Genomic DNA, 17,188 nt, shown 5'->3' with positions numbered 1-17,188 from the left:
ATATTGTCATTGGAAGTGATCATGTTACCCATTCTCTTGTCATTATGTCCTCTAGACAGGACCAGACTATGGCCAGGGCATGAACCCGATCAGCCGCCTGGCCCAGATCCAACAGGCCAAGAAGGAGAAAGAGCCTGAGTATTTGCTGCTTTCAGAGAGAGGGATGCCCCGACGCAGGGAGTTTATCATGCAGGTACGCCCGGCCTGGCATTCCAAGATTCCCAGTAATGTTGTTATAAGGACAAATACAGTTGTGGTCAAAGGTTTACATACACTTGTGAAGAACATAATGTCATGGCTCTCTTGAGTTTCCAGTTATTTCTGCAACTCTGATTTTTCTCTGATAGAGTGATTGGAACAGATACTTCTTTGTCACAAAAAACATTCATGAAGTTTGGTTCTTTTATGACTTTATAATGGTTGAACAGAAAAAAGTGATCAAATCTGCTGGGTCAAAAATATACATACATGGATCTGAAAAAGCAAATCATTGACTTGAACAAGTCAGGAAAGTCACTTGGAGCCATTTCAAAGCAGCTGCAGGTCCCAAGAGCAACAGTGCAAACAATTGTTTGTAAGTATAAAGTGCATGGCACTGTTTTGTCACTGCCACGATCAGGAAGAAAACGCAAGCTATCACCTTCTGCTGAGAGAAAATTGGTCAGGAGGGTGAAGATTCAACCGAGAATCACCAAAAAGCAGATCTGCCAAGAATTAGAAGCTGCTGGAACACAGGTGTCAGTGTCCACAGTCAAGCGCGTTTTGTATCTCCATGGACTGAGAGGCTGCTGTGCAAGAAGGAAGCCCTTGCTCCAAAAGCGGCACCTTAAGGCTCGACTGAAGTTTGCTGCTGATCACATGGACAAAGATAAGACCTTCTGGAGGAAAGTTCTGTGGTCAGACGAAACAAAAATCGAGCCGTTTGGCCACAATGCCCAACAATATGTTTGGAGGAGAAAAGGTGAGGCCTTTAACCCCAAGTACACCATGCCTACCGTCAAGCATGGTGGTGGTAGTATTATGCTGTGGGGCTGTTTTGCTGCCAATGGATCTGGTGCTTTACAGAGAGTAAATGGGATAATGAAGGAGGAGGATTACCTTCAAATTCTTCAAGATAACCTAACGTCATCAGCCCGAAGATTGGGTCTTGGGCGCAGTTGGGTGTTCCAACAGGACAATGACCCCAAACACACATCAAAAGTGGTAATGGAATGGCTAATGTGGTAATGGAATGGCTAAATCAGGCTAGAATTAAGGTTTTCGAATGGCCTTCCCAAAGTCCCGACTTAAACCCCATTGAGAACTTGTGGACAATGCTGAAGAAACAAGTCCATGTCAGAAAGCCATCAAATTTTACTGAACTGCACCAATTCTGTCAAGAGGAGTGGTCAAAGATTCAACCAGAAGCTTGCCAGAAGCTTGTGGATAGCTACCAAAAGCGCCTAATTGAAGTGAAAATGGCCAAGGGACATGTTACCTAATATTAGCGCTGCTGTATGTATATTTTTTGACCCAGCAGATTTGATCACTTTTTTCTGTTCAACCATTATAAAGTCATAAAAGAACCAAACTTCATGAATGTTTTTTGTGACAAAGAAGTATCTGTTCCAATCACTCTATCAGAGAAAAATCAGAGTTGTAAAAATAACTGGAAACTCAAGAGAGCCATGACATTATGTTCTTCACAAGTGTATGTAAACTTTTGACCACAACTGTACCTGCCTGCTGGTTTTTTTTCCCTCTAATGGACAAGTCAAAAGACATATATGTTTACTACAGATGTGACCGAAAATTCGGCGCTGAAGACTTTTAAAATAGCATTTTTGGTTTTCGGTTAAAAGACTGAAAGTTTACCACTGAAAAGTGTGAAGAACCGTAGTCTTCTTGTGATGACGTAATCAAAACATGGCGAGAAGCAACATTACTGGCTAAACGCCAACATGTCCACGGTTTGGAAGTGTTTTGAGGTATCGAAGACTTACAGTAAATCAATTATTAAAAGAAGGAAAATAAATTTGTTTCATCGCTGCTACACGCTCGTTCTGAAGTTGCTTTCCATTAATGTCCCGCATCACATAGAGTACAGTGCACTTGAGTCTGTGTGTGAGGACAAATAAAATGGTATTTAAATGCATACAATCTGCATTTGCTGTGGTTTAGTACTTGGGCTGAATGATATTGGAAAAAACTGACATTTTAATTTTTTTTGGGGGGGGGGGGTGATATACAGTATACAGCGATAATAAACTACAAGAATTTTCACCAGACTTCAATAGCTCTGTTTGGGAAGACTTTGGTTGACTCACTATGACCCCATTGTATTCATGAGAGATGTCCTGATTCGATCACATAATCGGAAATTGGGCCGATCGAGCCATGGTGAAAAGGATAGGGTTTTTAATTTAAAAAAAATGTATTTATCTTTTTCTGCTTCATGATCGTACAGCCTCTCACCCTCCCTCCTGAAAAGCAGTGCGACCAAACTGTTTTTCTTGGTCACCAGTGTACCTTGCGTTTGGTACTTAAAGTTAACGATTGTTGACAGGTTTGTAGCTTTGATCTAGCCAGAGATGCCTCAGTAGTTCTATGATCGAAGGCACAAATGCGTTAATCATCATTAACCTGGTACAGTTTGAAGTGTACCGTGGCAACTCATTCATTGCTTAAGTGAGAGGCTGTTCTCAATAATTTAAAAAAAAAAAAATCTGTCGGATCGGGATTCGGTATCCGCAGACTGTCAAAATCAGGTGACTTGGACTCGGATGCAAAAATATGAAATCGGGCCATCCCTATGGTATTATATACTACCGATTCAAGCTAAGGGGGTTCATCTATGAATGATGAAGATTGGTGTATATCAATGGGATCCAGGAGGCCAAGTCACTGCACAAAAAAAGTTTACATTAGGGCTGCCAAATGATTAAAATTTTTAATCGAGTTAATTACAGCTTAAAAATTAATTAATCGTAATTAATCGCAATTCAAACCATCTATCAAATATGCCATATTGTTCTGTAAATTATTGTTGGAATGGAAATATAAGACACAAGACGGCGACTTCGCTTGGTTTCGAAGCCGCTAGGACTTGGCCAACTCACCTGGCTCTCGATAAATTCCGCTTGTTGCACAGGGAAACAGCAAATTTTATTTCAAGGAGTACGAGTTGTGACATATTTATGTCACACTGCTGTTGCCATAGTGTGCACTTCCTGTGGGCGTGGTATTACAGTATAAAAGGAATCTCTGTGATGTCTTTGTGACATATATGCTGAGAAACACACTGAATAAAGAAGTGTGGTTCCATTCAAGTCTCGGCCTTACATGTACTTAGATTAAGGAAGTACATAACAACGAGAGATTGTAATAGCCTTGTAGAGCGTTACTAGTTTCGGTGAGAACTGAATAGTTTTTTGTTGTTGTTGTGAACTACAGTTCCACACAAACGTACATCGAGATCTCATTTAGCTTAGCAACTGGAGGCGTGAGACCCATTCTTTTTCTGGTCAAATTTATACAGGGTTTCCCTTAGGATATTTTTAAGCTATGGTGGTAGGCTGCACCGGAGTGGGACAACCTCACCATGTCGTGCCAAGGCGAAATTACGTCATCTCATGACAAACGATTTTTTTAAAGCCTTGCTAATGTAGCTTTCAGCTACGGTACATGTACGTAAAATGCGTAGCTGATGCCAGCTACGTTACCCTACGTAATAATACGACTTTTTTTTCGTAGCAATAGTACGACTTACATCTCATAGTGACAGTCCTTTTTCCTTTTATTTGGCCCTAATAAGTGGTACATTACTACAACAATAATAGTCCTTCTGTTAACGGGCGCATTTCATGGAGTCGGGGGAAATTCTAATAGCCTTGTAAAGAATTTTACTATTTTCAGTGAAAATAAGCAACTTTATCAAATGTTTTGTCAACCGTGATTGTGTATATCCGTCCGCTGAAACAGCCTGATGGCACCGATATAAGTACGCCTGCCCCTCTGCTATTGGATGCATTGTTGACGTTAGTGCGGCGGCGCTCTGAGAATAGAGCAGGGCTCTATTTCGGGCCCCGCCTCTCGGCGCAAATTCATTCAAACTTGGCCTTCCCAAAACGGCCATCCACCGCTCACTTTTGGCGAACAGTCTGATCCAAACTACTGCAATTCCCCAGATATGGGGAGGAAGGAGAGGAGTCGGTATTGGCTTACACACTTTATTGTAGCAACAATAATAAAAAAAAAAGAAAAACAATAACAAAATAACAGCGGGCTGCCGCGACATGCGACCGCTATCTCTCACTATTTCACCTTTTTTCCCATCCTCCTACTCGCTTCCCGCCTACGTATCAGCTCCCCAGTACGATTGTCTCTTAAGGGGGCCGTGCATAGTTACAAGCATTACAATACACAATGAATAGGTTGCCGCTGAACCCTTCACACTAGGCTGCCGCTAGTTTGAAACAGCCCTAAAATTCAAATGGAACCACGGATAAAAATTCTTCTAGTTTCTAGTTCTAGCTTCTAGTTTTAATTCTTGTAGTTCTTAAAATATAAATGTTAGTACGAGTAATAATAATTTGATGTTAAAACGCCTCCTAATGTTTTCTTTTGAATAAATTTGGTAAAATTTTAAATAAAAAAATAAACTAGTAGCTCGCCATTGTTGCTGACGGGTGGTGACGTCACAGGGCCACGCTGCCGTACTTCACTGTCACTCTAACTATGTAAGGTAGTGATTTAAATACACCAAAAGGTGTCAATGAGTTTTACATTAATAGGACATCAAGCAAATGAGTGTGTTTTGTCCCTCGACTGATGCCGTAGCTCCCTGAATTTTTTTAGACTGAGTCTACTGTGATTCACTTTCATTTGAGTGTTGTCTTCACAAGACTCCTGAAAAAGGGCTCCCAGCATCATAGTTTGTGTATTGTGACTAAATATTGCCATCCAGTGTATTTGTTGAGCTAAAGGAATTGCTAAAATGTTTAAATATAATTTGACCAGTTAAATATAGTTTGAAGTTTTATGTGTATTTTGCGCATCTATTTTGATTGTGAATGCCAGTTCTCTTTGCATTGTTGTGTTAACTGTGTGAGAATAGGGCCTCAGTAATACAAAATTAAGCACTTTTCTTCTTGGTGACATTTTTTGAGAGGTATGAGTATTTGTTTTGTAGTATTTCCACTATATAATACTTATGTGTGTTGTGAAAGAGTTGCCGAAACTTATGCCAATAAACGGCGTGTTACGAGCTACGAATTTTGAATGAATTTTTTTTTTTTTTTTTTTTTTTTTTTTAAGACTGACAGGTGGAATTCTGGCAGCGAGGCCCTGTGATGTCACCGCCCTGCGACGTCAACAACAGTGGCGACCTACTAGTTAAAATAATTTTACAAATTGTATAAAAACGAAAACATCAAGAGGGGTTTCAATATCAAATTATAATAACTTGTACTAACATTTATCTTTTAAGAACTACAAGTCTTTCTATCCGTGGATCCCTTTAAAAAAAAAAAAAAAAAACACATCTCATTTGCAAGGCAAGGCAGCTTTTATTTTGGTGTGGCGGTGCGCCACAATCTTGAACATGTAGGGGAAACCCTGTTATAAATCTAGCTAGCAGTGTCGCTGCTAACGCAGGCTGTCGGCAACTCTTCGGACTAGATACAGGAGCAAAATGCGAATTAAAGGGGTTAAATCTGCTTGCGCTCATTCTCCCATTCTTTTCTTCTCTCCTAGCAACAAATTATTTTTAGGCGCAAATGCGAGCAAAACACTTGCACTGTATACTGATAATAATAACAATCAACAGAAGAAAACTTCAATGCGACCTGACCTACTGTGTCAGACTTTCTCTGATTGGCTTACGCTGACATCTTGCCCTATGTCAGCCAATCAATAACCTCTTCTGGGACACGCTGTGTTTAAGTTAGAGTAAGAAGAGGCATGTGGTCTCCGAGGTTAGTATGAGCTGTCAACAGAGAACACCACAGATTGATAGCGCACTCTCTCACATAGAGCAGCAGAGACATCTGTAAAATGACAGTTTGACTGTGCTGCAGGAGGACAATTTTTTTGGATCACGTAACATAAATCAAGCTTGTAAAGTAACTATAGAGCTGTTATATAATAAGAAAATGTAAAGAGAAACGTTAACAAATGTAAGTGCGTTCGTTCCAACACTGCTCTTTTGTCTGTTCAAGTGCTTTTAATGTACTGAATGTATTTATTATTTTAAGAATTAATGTGTTTTTCCACATTATTGGACTTCTCTTTATGGCTTCCTTGTAGACCAGATGATGCATTCAAAAGAGCACTTAATAAGCATGTCAGAGCACTTTGAAGCTTGGCCGTTCACAGGCTCGGGCTGCCCTAATGTTATTTGTACAGCGTAATTGTCTGTTTGCATAACATAACGACGTCTGATATTCTGTTGGAAATAATCTGTTTACGTTACAAGTTGACAGATTTCGTGTTTGAGGATCATTGAAAAACAAATATTTAACTTTTCCTTTTTTCTGCAAAATGTGAAATAAGTGGCTGCCTCGGTCTGGTGAAAGAAACCAGAGTTTCCTGGTTACAAGTGAATGAAAGTGGCTGCAGCGTGAGGAATGTCTCCAAGGATTTTTAAATCTGCTATAATGCTGCCTTTTCAGGCAGCATTTTTTATTAAGAATTGGCCAGACTTTATCATTGGTGTATTTCATGCAGGTGAAGGTGAACAGCGAGGTTGCCACGGGAACAGGGCCGAACAAAAAGGTGGCTAAACGGAACGCTGCTGAGGCAATGCTGCTGCAGCTGGGATACAAAGCCTCCACAATCTCTCAAAATCCCACAGAGGTACTTCATTATTATTATTCACACGGTTTGGTTAAGTTTAAGGTTAATTAACCTTAATTAAGGTTAGTTTACAAATTTTGCGAGCCAACACACAATGAAACCTCCAAAACATTGGATACTGCGACACCAATTGACATTTTTAACAATGTTATGGGTCAGTGATTTCATTAAAGGTACGATACGTAATTTAAAATACTTATGTGCTTAGGCATGCATGCACACTCTATCAATGCCCTGGTACATAGAATGCTGTCATTTTATCTAAGGCTGCCCCAAATGGCTTTTTTTTCTTCCCTTCAGTAGACCTATTGCAAAGCCCGGCCCCCTTGTAAAATTCATTGATTGAATAAATGAACAATTTATGGATGATGCCGGGAGTTGAAATTTCTGAATTTGCACCTACCCTGCTGGCAATAGACTTTTTTTTTTTCATCTAGAAGCAGACAGAGTATGTCCATGGTTTTAAACTTTACAGAGCGCAGACCATTATTATAATCTAGGCGAAATTCTACAACTCACAACATAAAAACGAGAAACCCCACAGGCCGAATATCCATCTACAGTGGTATGAAAAAATATCTGAACCTTTTGAAATTTCTTACATTTCAAATGTAATCGGATCTTTGTCAAAATCACACAGATGAAAAAAAAGTGTCTGCTTAAACTAAAACCACCCAAACATTTACAGGTTTTCATATTTTAATGAGGATTGCATGCAAACAATGACAGAAGGAGAAAAAATAAGGCTAGGTTCATACTACAGGTCTTAATGCACAAATACGTTTTTTTTGGTCATATCCGTTTTTTGGGCGTGCCCGTTCAGACTGCTTTTGTCCATTGAGACCATTCAAGTACTACGCATGCGCACTAATTCGTAGTCCGACACGCGCTGAGCAAGAAGACCTGCATGCGCAGAAGCATCAAAACAAATGACCACACATGCTGGCTGTCATCCATCATTCCAGGGATATCATATTTTGCTTTTCAAAAAGAGGACACAAATCACAGACATACAGTAAATAATCCCCGTTTAGGCTAAATTCAAAGTTTCTGTGGATCGATAGGTCGACGCAATGACTTAATTGCTGCATCATGCATGAATTCCAATTTGGGAGACTTGACATTACAGACTGCCGAGACATTCTGGAAAATGTGGCCCAGATTGGATTTGAACCACATACGAAAGTGACCCAGATCGGATTTGAAATGGGCCAGTTCTATACGACTTGTCACGTTCAGACCGTCAAGTTAATGCCTCACTCAAGTCGGAAAAACATGAAAAAATCTGATTCATGCATTAAGATCTGTAGTATGAACGTAGCCTGAGTGAACCATCACATTTAAAATTTCGTGGACGGCCACTCCTTGGAAGAGAAGCAACAGTGCCAAACTCTCTCCATTTGTAGACAACCTCTCTGACTTTCGATTGATGAACATCCAGACTTTTAGAGATGTTTTTTTAAACCTTTCCCAGCTTAGTACAAAACAACAATCATTGATCGCAGGTTTTCAGACAGTTCATTTGACCGAGCCATGATGCACATCTGACAATGCGTATCATCAAGACATTTCTTACCAGGTGTGTGTTTTATTGTGGGCTGGGAAGCGTTAAACCACTCATTAGTGATTGGGCACACACCTGACTTAAAATGTTTGTAAAAAATGTAAAATGGTAAAAATTGGTTTCAATTGCTCTTTAAGTCTCCTTTGGCAGAGGGTTCACTTACTTATTTTCCCCCCTTCTGTTATTGCTTGTGTGCTGTCCTCATTAAAATATGAAAACCTATAAATGTTTTGGTGGTTTTAGTTAAAGCAGTTGCTGTATTTTCATCTGTGTGATTTTGACAAAGAGCCAAACACATATGGTGCTGATTTTATGCAGAAATATGATTTGCGCTAACTCCTCCAAATCAGTCCCGTTTTCCATCTAAAGATCGTTTTACCTCCTCCCTCAGCTCAATTGTCACACATATTCAGAATGCTTGGGCTCACACACGTGTTTTTGTGACCGTGTCGTTTGCGTAGAGAGACATGCATACCAGAACACTGAATAGGAGCTTTGCTTTTGAGGGTGCTAAACATTGACAGCCCTCTTGATTAAATAGCTGGCCTAGACAGACACTAGGCTCCTTAAGCGTTCTTGCATGTGAGCGCTCGTCTCTTTGTGGTCCAAACAGTAGGAAGGAACTTGTCTGACATGCGTGGAAAAAGCTGTCTGTTCAAGAATACATCTCTCTTACTTACCCGCTCCCCTTCCCCTCCGCATCACCGCAGATGGACAACAAAGGCTGGAATGGACAAAAGGCGTCTTTTACCGAAGCGACGAATAACAGTGAGTATCGGCACGTCTCTCTTTCCATTTCCTTCTCCTCCTCTTTCCCCGTGTCTCCATCGCCGCCCCTATCCCCAGGTGGTTTTAACCGCCGAGATGGCCCGGCGTTTAATCTCTGTGACTGGTCAATGGGCATCTGACTGTCAGCTTAATCGGCCGCGCGTCCTCGTGGGGAGCCTGCGAATTCAGGCCCATTCACTCAGGCTTACAGGGCCTACACACGGAGGCCCTCTGGGGAGCCGCCTTCCTGTGCACAAAACATCACATTTCACTCAGGATTAACGCACAAGCGCACATTCACATAATCCTAAATACCGCAAGATGACGCAGAACATATATGAAAATATGATCAAGAAGTTACCAAAGAGGACATCTAAAAAATAACTTAAGATGAAATGCAATACAGTGGTGTACCTCTACATTCGAAGTTCATTTGTTCCAGGACCTTGTTTGTAAGTCGAAATGGTCGTATGTCAAGCAGGATTTTCCCATTAGAATACATTATACAGTGGGGTAAATAAGTATTTATTCAACCACCAATTGCGCAGGTTCTCCTACTTGAAAAGATTAGTGAGGCCTGTAATTGTCAACATGGGTAAATCTCAACCATGAGAAACAGAATATAGAAAAAAGCAGAAAATCATATTGTTTGATTTTTAAAGAATTTATTTCCAAATTAGAGTGGACAATAAGTATTTGGTCAACTACAAACAAGCAAGATTTCTGGCTGTCAAAGAGGTCTAACTGCTTCTAAAGAGGCTCCACTCGTTACCTGTATTAATGGCACCTGTCATTATCGGTATAAAAGACACCTGTCCACAATCAGTCAGTCACACTCCAAACTCCGCTATAGCCAAGACCAAAGAGCTGTCGGAGGACACCAGAGACAAAACTGTAGACCTGCACTAGGCTGGGAAGACTGAATCTGCAATAGGTGAAACGCTTGGTGTAAAGAAATCAACTGTGGGAGCAATTATTAGAAAAAGGAAGACATACAAGACCACTGATAATCTCCCTCGATCAGGGGCTCCATGCAAGATCTCACCCCGTGGCATCAAAATGATAACAAGAACGGTGAGCAAAAATCCCAGAACCACACAGGGGGGCCTAGTAGATGACCTACAGAGACCTGGGACCACAGTTACAAAGGCTACTATCAGTAACACAATGCGCCGCCAGGGACTCACATCCTGCACTGCCAGACGTGTCCCCCTGCTGAAGCCAGTACACGTCCAGGCCCGTCTGCGGTTCGCTAGAGAGCATTTGGATGATCCAGAAGAGGACTGGGAGAATGTGTTATGTTCAGATGAAACCAAAATAGAACTTTTTGTAGAAACACATGTTCCCGTGTTTGGAGGAGAAAGAATACTGAATTGCATCCGAACAACACCATACCCACTGTGAAGCATGGGGGTAGAAGCATCATGCTTTGGGGCTGTTTTTCTGCAAAGGGACCCGGACGACTGATCTGTGTAAAGGAAAGAATGGATCGGACCATGTATCGAGAGATTTTGAGTGAAAATCTCCTTCCATCAGCAAGGGCATTGAAGGTGAGACGTGGCTGGGTCTTTCAGCATGACAATGATCCCAAACACACAGCTAGGACAACAAAGGAGAAAAATTTCAAGGTTCTGGAGTGGCCTAGCCAGTCTCCAGATCTTAACCCCATAGAAAATCTGCGGAGGGAGTTGAAAGTCCTGGCTGCCCAACGACTGCCCCAAAACATCACTGCTCTAGAGGAGATCTGCATGGAGGAATGGGCCAAAATACCAGCAACAGTGTATGAAAAGCTTGTGAAGAGTTACAGAAAACGTTTGGCCCCCGTTATTGCCAACAAAGGGTACATAACAAAGTATTGAGATTAACTTTTGGTAGTGACCAAATACTTATTTTCCACCATGATTTGCAAATAAATTCTTTAAAAATAAAATAATGTGATTTTGTTTGTTTTTTCTGTCTCTCATGATTGAGGTTTACCCATGTTGACAATTACAGGCCTCTCTAATCTTTTCAAGTGGGAGAACTTGCACAATTAGTGGTTAACTAAATACTTATTTGCCCCACTGCAATTCCATTAATTCGTTCCACAGCCCGAAAACATACACTAAATCCCCAATAGAACTCCTAGCAAAAAGTATGGAATCACCAGTCTCGGACGAGCACTCACTCAGACATTTTATCATGTAGAAGAAACTCAAATGAAAAGCTTGAAAAAATAATGAATTAGTTCAAAATTGCAACTCTTTAGCATTCAGAAACACTAAAAGAAATTAAAAAAAAAAAAAAAATTGGTGATCAGTAAATGTTACTTTTATAGAGCAAGTTCGGGGAAATATATATGGAATCACTCCATTCTGAGGAAAAAAATATGGAATCATGAGAAACAAAGAAATAACAATCAAAACACATCTCTAGGATATAGTAGCAGCACCTCTGGCTTTTATGACAGCTTGCAGTCTCTCAGGCATGGACTTGATGAGTATTCCTCATCAATTTGGTGCCAGCTCTCTTTGATTGCAGTAGCCAAATCATCCTTGCGTTTTTTGTTTTTTTTTCAATTTCCACCACAGGTTTTCAATAGGGTTGAGATCTGGGCTATTTGCAGGCCATGACATTGACTGGATGAGTCTTTCCCCAAGAAATGCTTTTAACAGTTTTAGCTCTTTATTAGTCTCTTCTACTTTAACTTTTTTTTTTTCTTTATTAGAACTGAAAGTGCCAGTGAATTTAACTCTGTTAATACACGCAGAACAACACAGAACAATCCCTTGCAATTAAGAGCATTTTATTTATACGTCTGACTCCAGCTCTGTTCCTAATTAAAGCGAAAATGAAAGAAGAAAGAGCAGATACCATTTGAAACCACTGAGGCAAAGCTCAGGTATTTTCATTTATTTTTAAATGCATTTATTGCTCTTGTGAAATGAAAGTGCAATTCTGTATAGTTTGAAGAAACACTCGGGAATTTTATTTTGTGTTTGCGTTTACTGCTATTTTGAAAGTGCAATCTTAGCAAGCATTTGTTTTACATGTCCTAAAATTTATTCTGCAACGTAATAAATGTTCTCAATCCGGTGACTCGATTATTCGAACCAACTGATAGAGGAATCAATTCAATAGCTGCAGCCCTAGTTCACGGGAACAGTACATCGTGAGGATGCAATCTGTGATCATGACCAGTTTATCTGGAATTGAAATGAAAATTAAATACACATCTTGTTATCGATCACTATTTAGTTTTTTACCTACAGCTTCCACTTTTTTTCCACACCTACTGTACTGTATGTGAATATATTGAGAACAACAAAACTCAAGACACAAGTGACTGAAATGCCACCAGCTGGAGAAATAACAAAGTGGTCCATGCGGTGTGGCTAATACAACAAAGCGATCCGTATTTTAAATTTCACCCAGATTCAATTGAGGGCTTTGGCAGTGCTGCCATGCCCCGACACGAATACGCAACCACAGTCTGGAAAAGGGAACGAACCGGATGTTTGAACTTGACCACAAACTGTAATATTGACACAGGACTCAATGTTGTCAATTGAATATCTAGAATGGAATAGAAAATGGTTAATGACATTTGCATTTGTGATTTGGCCCAATTTGTCAAGATATAAGTTATATAAATTCATTGTCAGATGTTTGTTCTTTTGTATAAATTATGTATTGCGGTTGTGGTTTGTATTGTAGCCTTTGTACGAGGCTTTGCCTGTCTCATAACTCACAGCAGAGCCTCCTGGGAAATTTCACTCGTTTTGTAATGATATCTGTAGCCTTTCCCATTCACAGTATTCTCCTTACTCAATAGCAAGCTTAATTCTCAAACCACGCACAGCACATTTTGTAAATCTGAAATATTTGCTGCACAAACATTACATACAACCCACTAAAATATGTGTTTGTTGTTGTCAGTTGTTATGACTGTCAATTCAGAATGGAAGCAACAAGCCCCCCCCCCCCCCCCCCCCCCCCCCCCCATGTTGTCCTCCTTAAAAGAAATGTTTTAAAAAGATTGGAATATTGTAGAGTTCAAATATTTGAATCATGGATGTGACCAGTGTTGGTTTTGGCAGCCCTTTTAATTTTCGTTGTAGTCTTTTGGACTGAATACTTAGTCATCTTCTTAGTCATATTTTAGTCATTTCAAAATATGTTTCTAGTTTTCGTCGACGAACACGTCGCCAGTTTTCGTCTGGTTTTAGTCGACAAATACTCCATCTTTTTGTCTGTAAAAAATTCAAAGGTTTTAGTCCAAAAATACAAATAATAAAGGATTCCAACAATTTCAGATGAACATTGACAGACGAACTTATATTGTAGCCACTGCAAGGACGACGCCAACTTCGTATAGGTTTTCCAATGGTTTTATTTGCAATCGGAAGCATGGAGCACTACTACTGCAAGCTAGGCCTGAACGATATTGGAAAAAACTATTGCTGCGATTTTTTTGGGATTTGCGATATTATATTGCGATATTATATTGCAATATTAAAAAAAAATGTATATATATTTTTTTTCAAGAAATTTTCTGAAGATGACTTAAATAGCTTTTTGGAAAGACTTTAGATGACTCACCATCACCACAGTGTACAGTCATCCCTTGTTTTTCGCGGTTAATGAGGACCAGAACCTGCCGTGATAAGTGAAAAACTGCGAAGTAGCGCACCCCCCCATTTTTTTTTTTTTTTTTTTGTGTGTGTGTGTGTTTTTTGTGCCCAATGTATTTATTCAGATTTAGCATTGGAAAGAAATACATAAAAGACATGTTTTTTTCTCACTCCCCACCCCAAAGTGATTTAAAAAATGTATATAAATAAATGGTTTTTAAGCACTTCAAATGTCATAATTATGATAAGTTTTAAACATAACTGTCCAACCAAATCATTTTTGAACAAGAATAAAGTACTGTAGCAGATAAATGCTTGGCTTTATTAAATGCTTCTGTTTATCTACTTTAGCTGTGACCGTTGAAGTGACATGTAGAAATTTCAAACTCCTCATGATCACTTCTGGCATTTAAATGTCTCCAACGTCCCCACAGTACACACATTCATTCCAGCGCGGCTTCCTTCCAACTGTTTAAGAAGTTAAACGATGATTGACAGATGCCCGTGTGAAGTCTGCTTCTTTGGCCAGATCAAAGCCATCGTTGTGCGCAGTGACTGAGAGGATCAAAAGGCTGGTAGAAGGAGGGTAAGAGGCTGTGCGCAGACCAGAAAGTGAGGCGTATGTGGATAAAAAAAAAGAAAAACTATCGCACGTGCTTGCGATGGGACTATCGCGCACACACACATCGCGATGGCGATGTCTAAACGATATATCGTTCAGGCTTACTGCAAGCCGACGCCAACCAAACGAAAACAACACAACAAATTCAGAGGACACTCTAGTTACACTATTAGTTAACGCTAACAGAGTGGAGTTACGCTTGTATAATGCCTATCCACCTTTAAAGGCACTCAAAACACCTTGATAATGCTAACACGAATTCTGTTTTAATCCTACGAGTTACATTTAGTGCAGTGCTTCTCAACTATTTTTTGTTACGCCCCCCCACCCCCCCCAAAGAAGATGTATAGTGGGGCAAATAAGTATTTAGTCACCCACCAACTGTGCAAGTTCTCCTACTTGAAACGATTAGAGAGGCCTGTAATTGTCAACATGGGTAAAACTCACCATGAGAGACAGAATGTGGGGAAAAAAAACAGAAAATCACATTGTTTGATTTTTAAATAATTTATTTCCACATTAGATTGGAAAATAAGTATTTGGTCACCTTCAAACAAGCAAGACTTCTGGCTGTCAAAAAGGTCTAACTTCTTCTAACGAGGTCTAACGAGGCTCCACTTGTTTCCTGTATTAATGGCACCTGTTTTAACTCATTATCAGTATAAAAGACACCTGTCCACAATCAATCAGTCAGTCATACTCCAAACTCCACTAGGGCCAAGACCTGACTAGGGCAAAGAGCTGTCGAAGGACACCAGAGACAAAATTGTACACCTGCACCAGGCTGGGAAGATTGAATCTGCAATAGGTAAAACGCTTGGTGTAAAGAAATCAACTGTGGGAGCAATTATTAGAAAATGGAAGACATACAAGACCACTGATAATCTCCCTCGATCTGGGGCTCCATGCAAGTCCTCACCCCGTGGCGTCAAAATGATAACAAGAACAGTGAGCAAAAATCCCAGAACCACACAGGGGGGACCTAGTGAATGACCTACAGAGAGCTGGCACCACAGTAACAAAGGCTACTATTAGTAACACAATGTGCCGCCAGGGACTCAAAGCCTGCACTGCCAGACGTGTCCCCTGCTGAAGCCAGTACACGTCCAGGCCCGTCTGCAGTTCGCCAGAGAGCATTTGGATGATCCAGAAGAGGACTGGAATAATGTGTTATGGTCAGATGAAACCAAAATAAAACTTTGGTAGAAACACAGGTTCTCGTGTTTGGAAGAGAAAGAATACTGAATTGCATCCGAAGAACACCATACCCACTGTGAAGCATGGGGGTGGAAACATCATGCTTTGGGGCTGTTTTTCTGCAAAGGGACAAGGACGACTGATCTGTGTATAGGAAAGGATGAATGGGGCCATGTATCGAGAGATTTTGAGTGAAAATCTCCTTCCATCAGCAAGGGCATTGAAGATGAGACGTGGCTGGGTCTTTCAGCATGACAATGATCCCAAACACACAGCCAGGGCAACAAAGGAGTGGCTTCGTAAGAAGCATTTTAAGGTCCTGGAGTAGCCTAGCCAGTCTCCAGATCTCAACCCCGTAGAAAATCTTTGGGGGGAGTTGAAAGTCCGTGTTGCCCAGCGACAGTGAGTGAAAAGCTTGTGAAGAGTTACAGAAAACGTTTGGCCACCCTTATTGCCAATAAAGGGTACATAACAAAGTATTGAAATGAACTTTTGGTATTGACCAAATACTTAGTTTCCACCATGATTTGCAAATCTTTAAAAATCAAACAATGTGATTTTCTGGTTTTTTTTTTCCACATTCTGTCCCTCATAGTTGGGGTTTACCCATGTTGAGAATTACAGACCTCTCTAATATTTTCAAGTGGGAGAACTTGCACAATTAGTGGTTGACTAAATACTTATTTGCCCCACTTTAAATGTTTCGCGCCCTCCCAAACTCTCGGGAGTTTTTTTTTTATTTTTTATGTCGAATGCTTGGTATGCAAGCAGGGAATGCGGCACAAAGCAAAAAAAGTGCATCAGAGTGGCCAAAACATTGACTTATTTCAACAAAACAAAGGAGGGTATACTGTCGTGTGCGGTCTCTCCAATGCCAAGCTTGCATAGCACGGCAGCACAGCGGTCGTGAATGAACACCTGAACCGCCGTCACCTAGTTTTAATTTTGGAAGTCGACAGGACAAACTCGCAGATCGTAAGTCCATCTAACTAACTGACGACATGTTTTATTGAACTAAGCCTGTCGCGATATGCAAGGAGTAGCCTGGCTCTGCCAGACTATTCTCCCTGTATTTTTCAAACAGAGAGAAATAGTCTGGGACCCATCCCATTGATGGCCTTTTCGAGCAGATACAAAATCAATCGACAAATCAGATTCGTTTATTTGCGTGACGTGTTCTTCACGAGCAACGTCACTCTTGTGCGTCGAAAGTCGTCCCTTCAGCAACACAGACGGTGAACGGCAGAGCCGAGAATATGTTCCAATCCACGGTAAAATCAGTTTTAAATGACCAAAAACACATCGACACGAGTCACTGACAACAATCTGTCTCGCGCTAGCCATGTCGAATAAACTCCGCTCTCTTCATATGTTTACTTCCGCGCGCAAGTCCGTCATCCTGAAGTCGCCATTTTACTAACGTCACGTCTGCCCATCGCTGATTGGTTCACTCCGCTGTCTGTATGCTGTGGCTTGCTCCGCCCTGGAAATTGTTTCCGTGGGAAGGGTGGCCAGACTCAATAGCTGGAACAGCGTTGAGTCTGGTGTACCAGGCTATGCAAGGAGTCCATTTATCGCAATGTAAATAAA

General features: G+C 40.7%; 1 protein-coding gene across 1 annotated transcript in view; it reads left to right on the top strand.

Moving 5' to 3' along the window:
* The window catches only part of stau2 (staufen double-stranded RNA binding protein 2), a 277,129-nt gene that overhangs the window by 106,979 nt on the left and 152,962 nt on the right, over positions 1 to 17,188 (top strand). Inside the window, exons 9-11 of the mRNA XM_057824591.1 lie at positions 56 to 193; positions 6,706 to 6,834; positions 9,109 to 9,166. Of these exons, the coding sequence (XP_057680574.1) occupies positions 56 to 193; positions 6,706 to 6,834; positions 9,109 to 9,166 (325 nt within the window). The remainder of the gene's footprint in view (positions 1 to 55; positions 194 to 6,705; positions 6,835 to 9,108; positions 9,167 to 17,188) is intronic.

The sequence above is a fragment of the Corythoichthys intestinalis genome, chromosome 20, assembly GCF_030265065.1.
Source record: "Corythoichthys intestinalis isolate RoL2023-P3 chromosome 20, ASM3026506v1, whole genome shotgun sequence".
Classification (NCBI taxonomy): domain Eukaryota; kingdom Metazoa; phylum Chordata; class Actinopteri; order Syngnathiformes; family Syngnathidae; genus Corythoichthys; species Corythoichthys intestinalis.
This window is presented reverse-complemented; position numbering and strand designations above follow the sequence as displayed.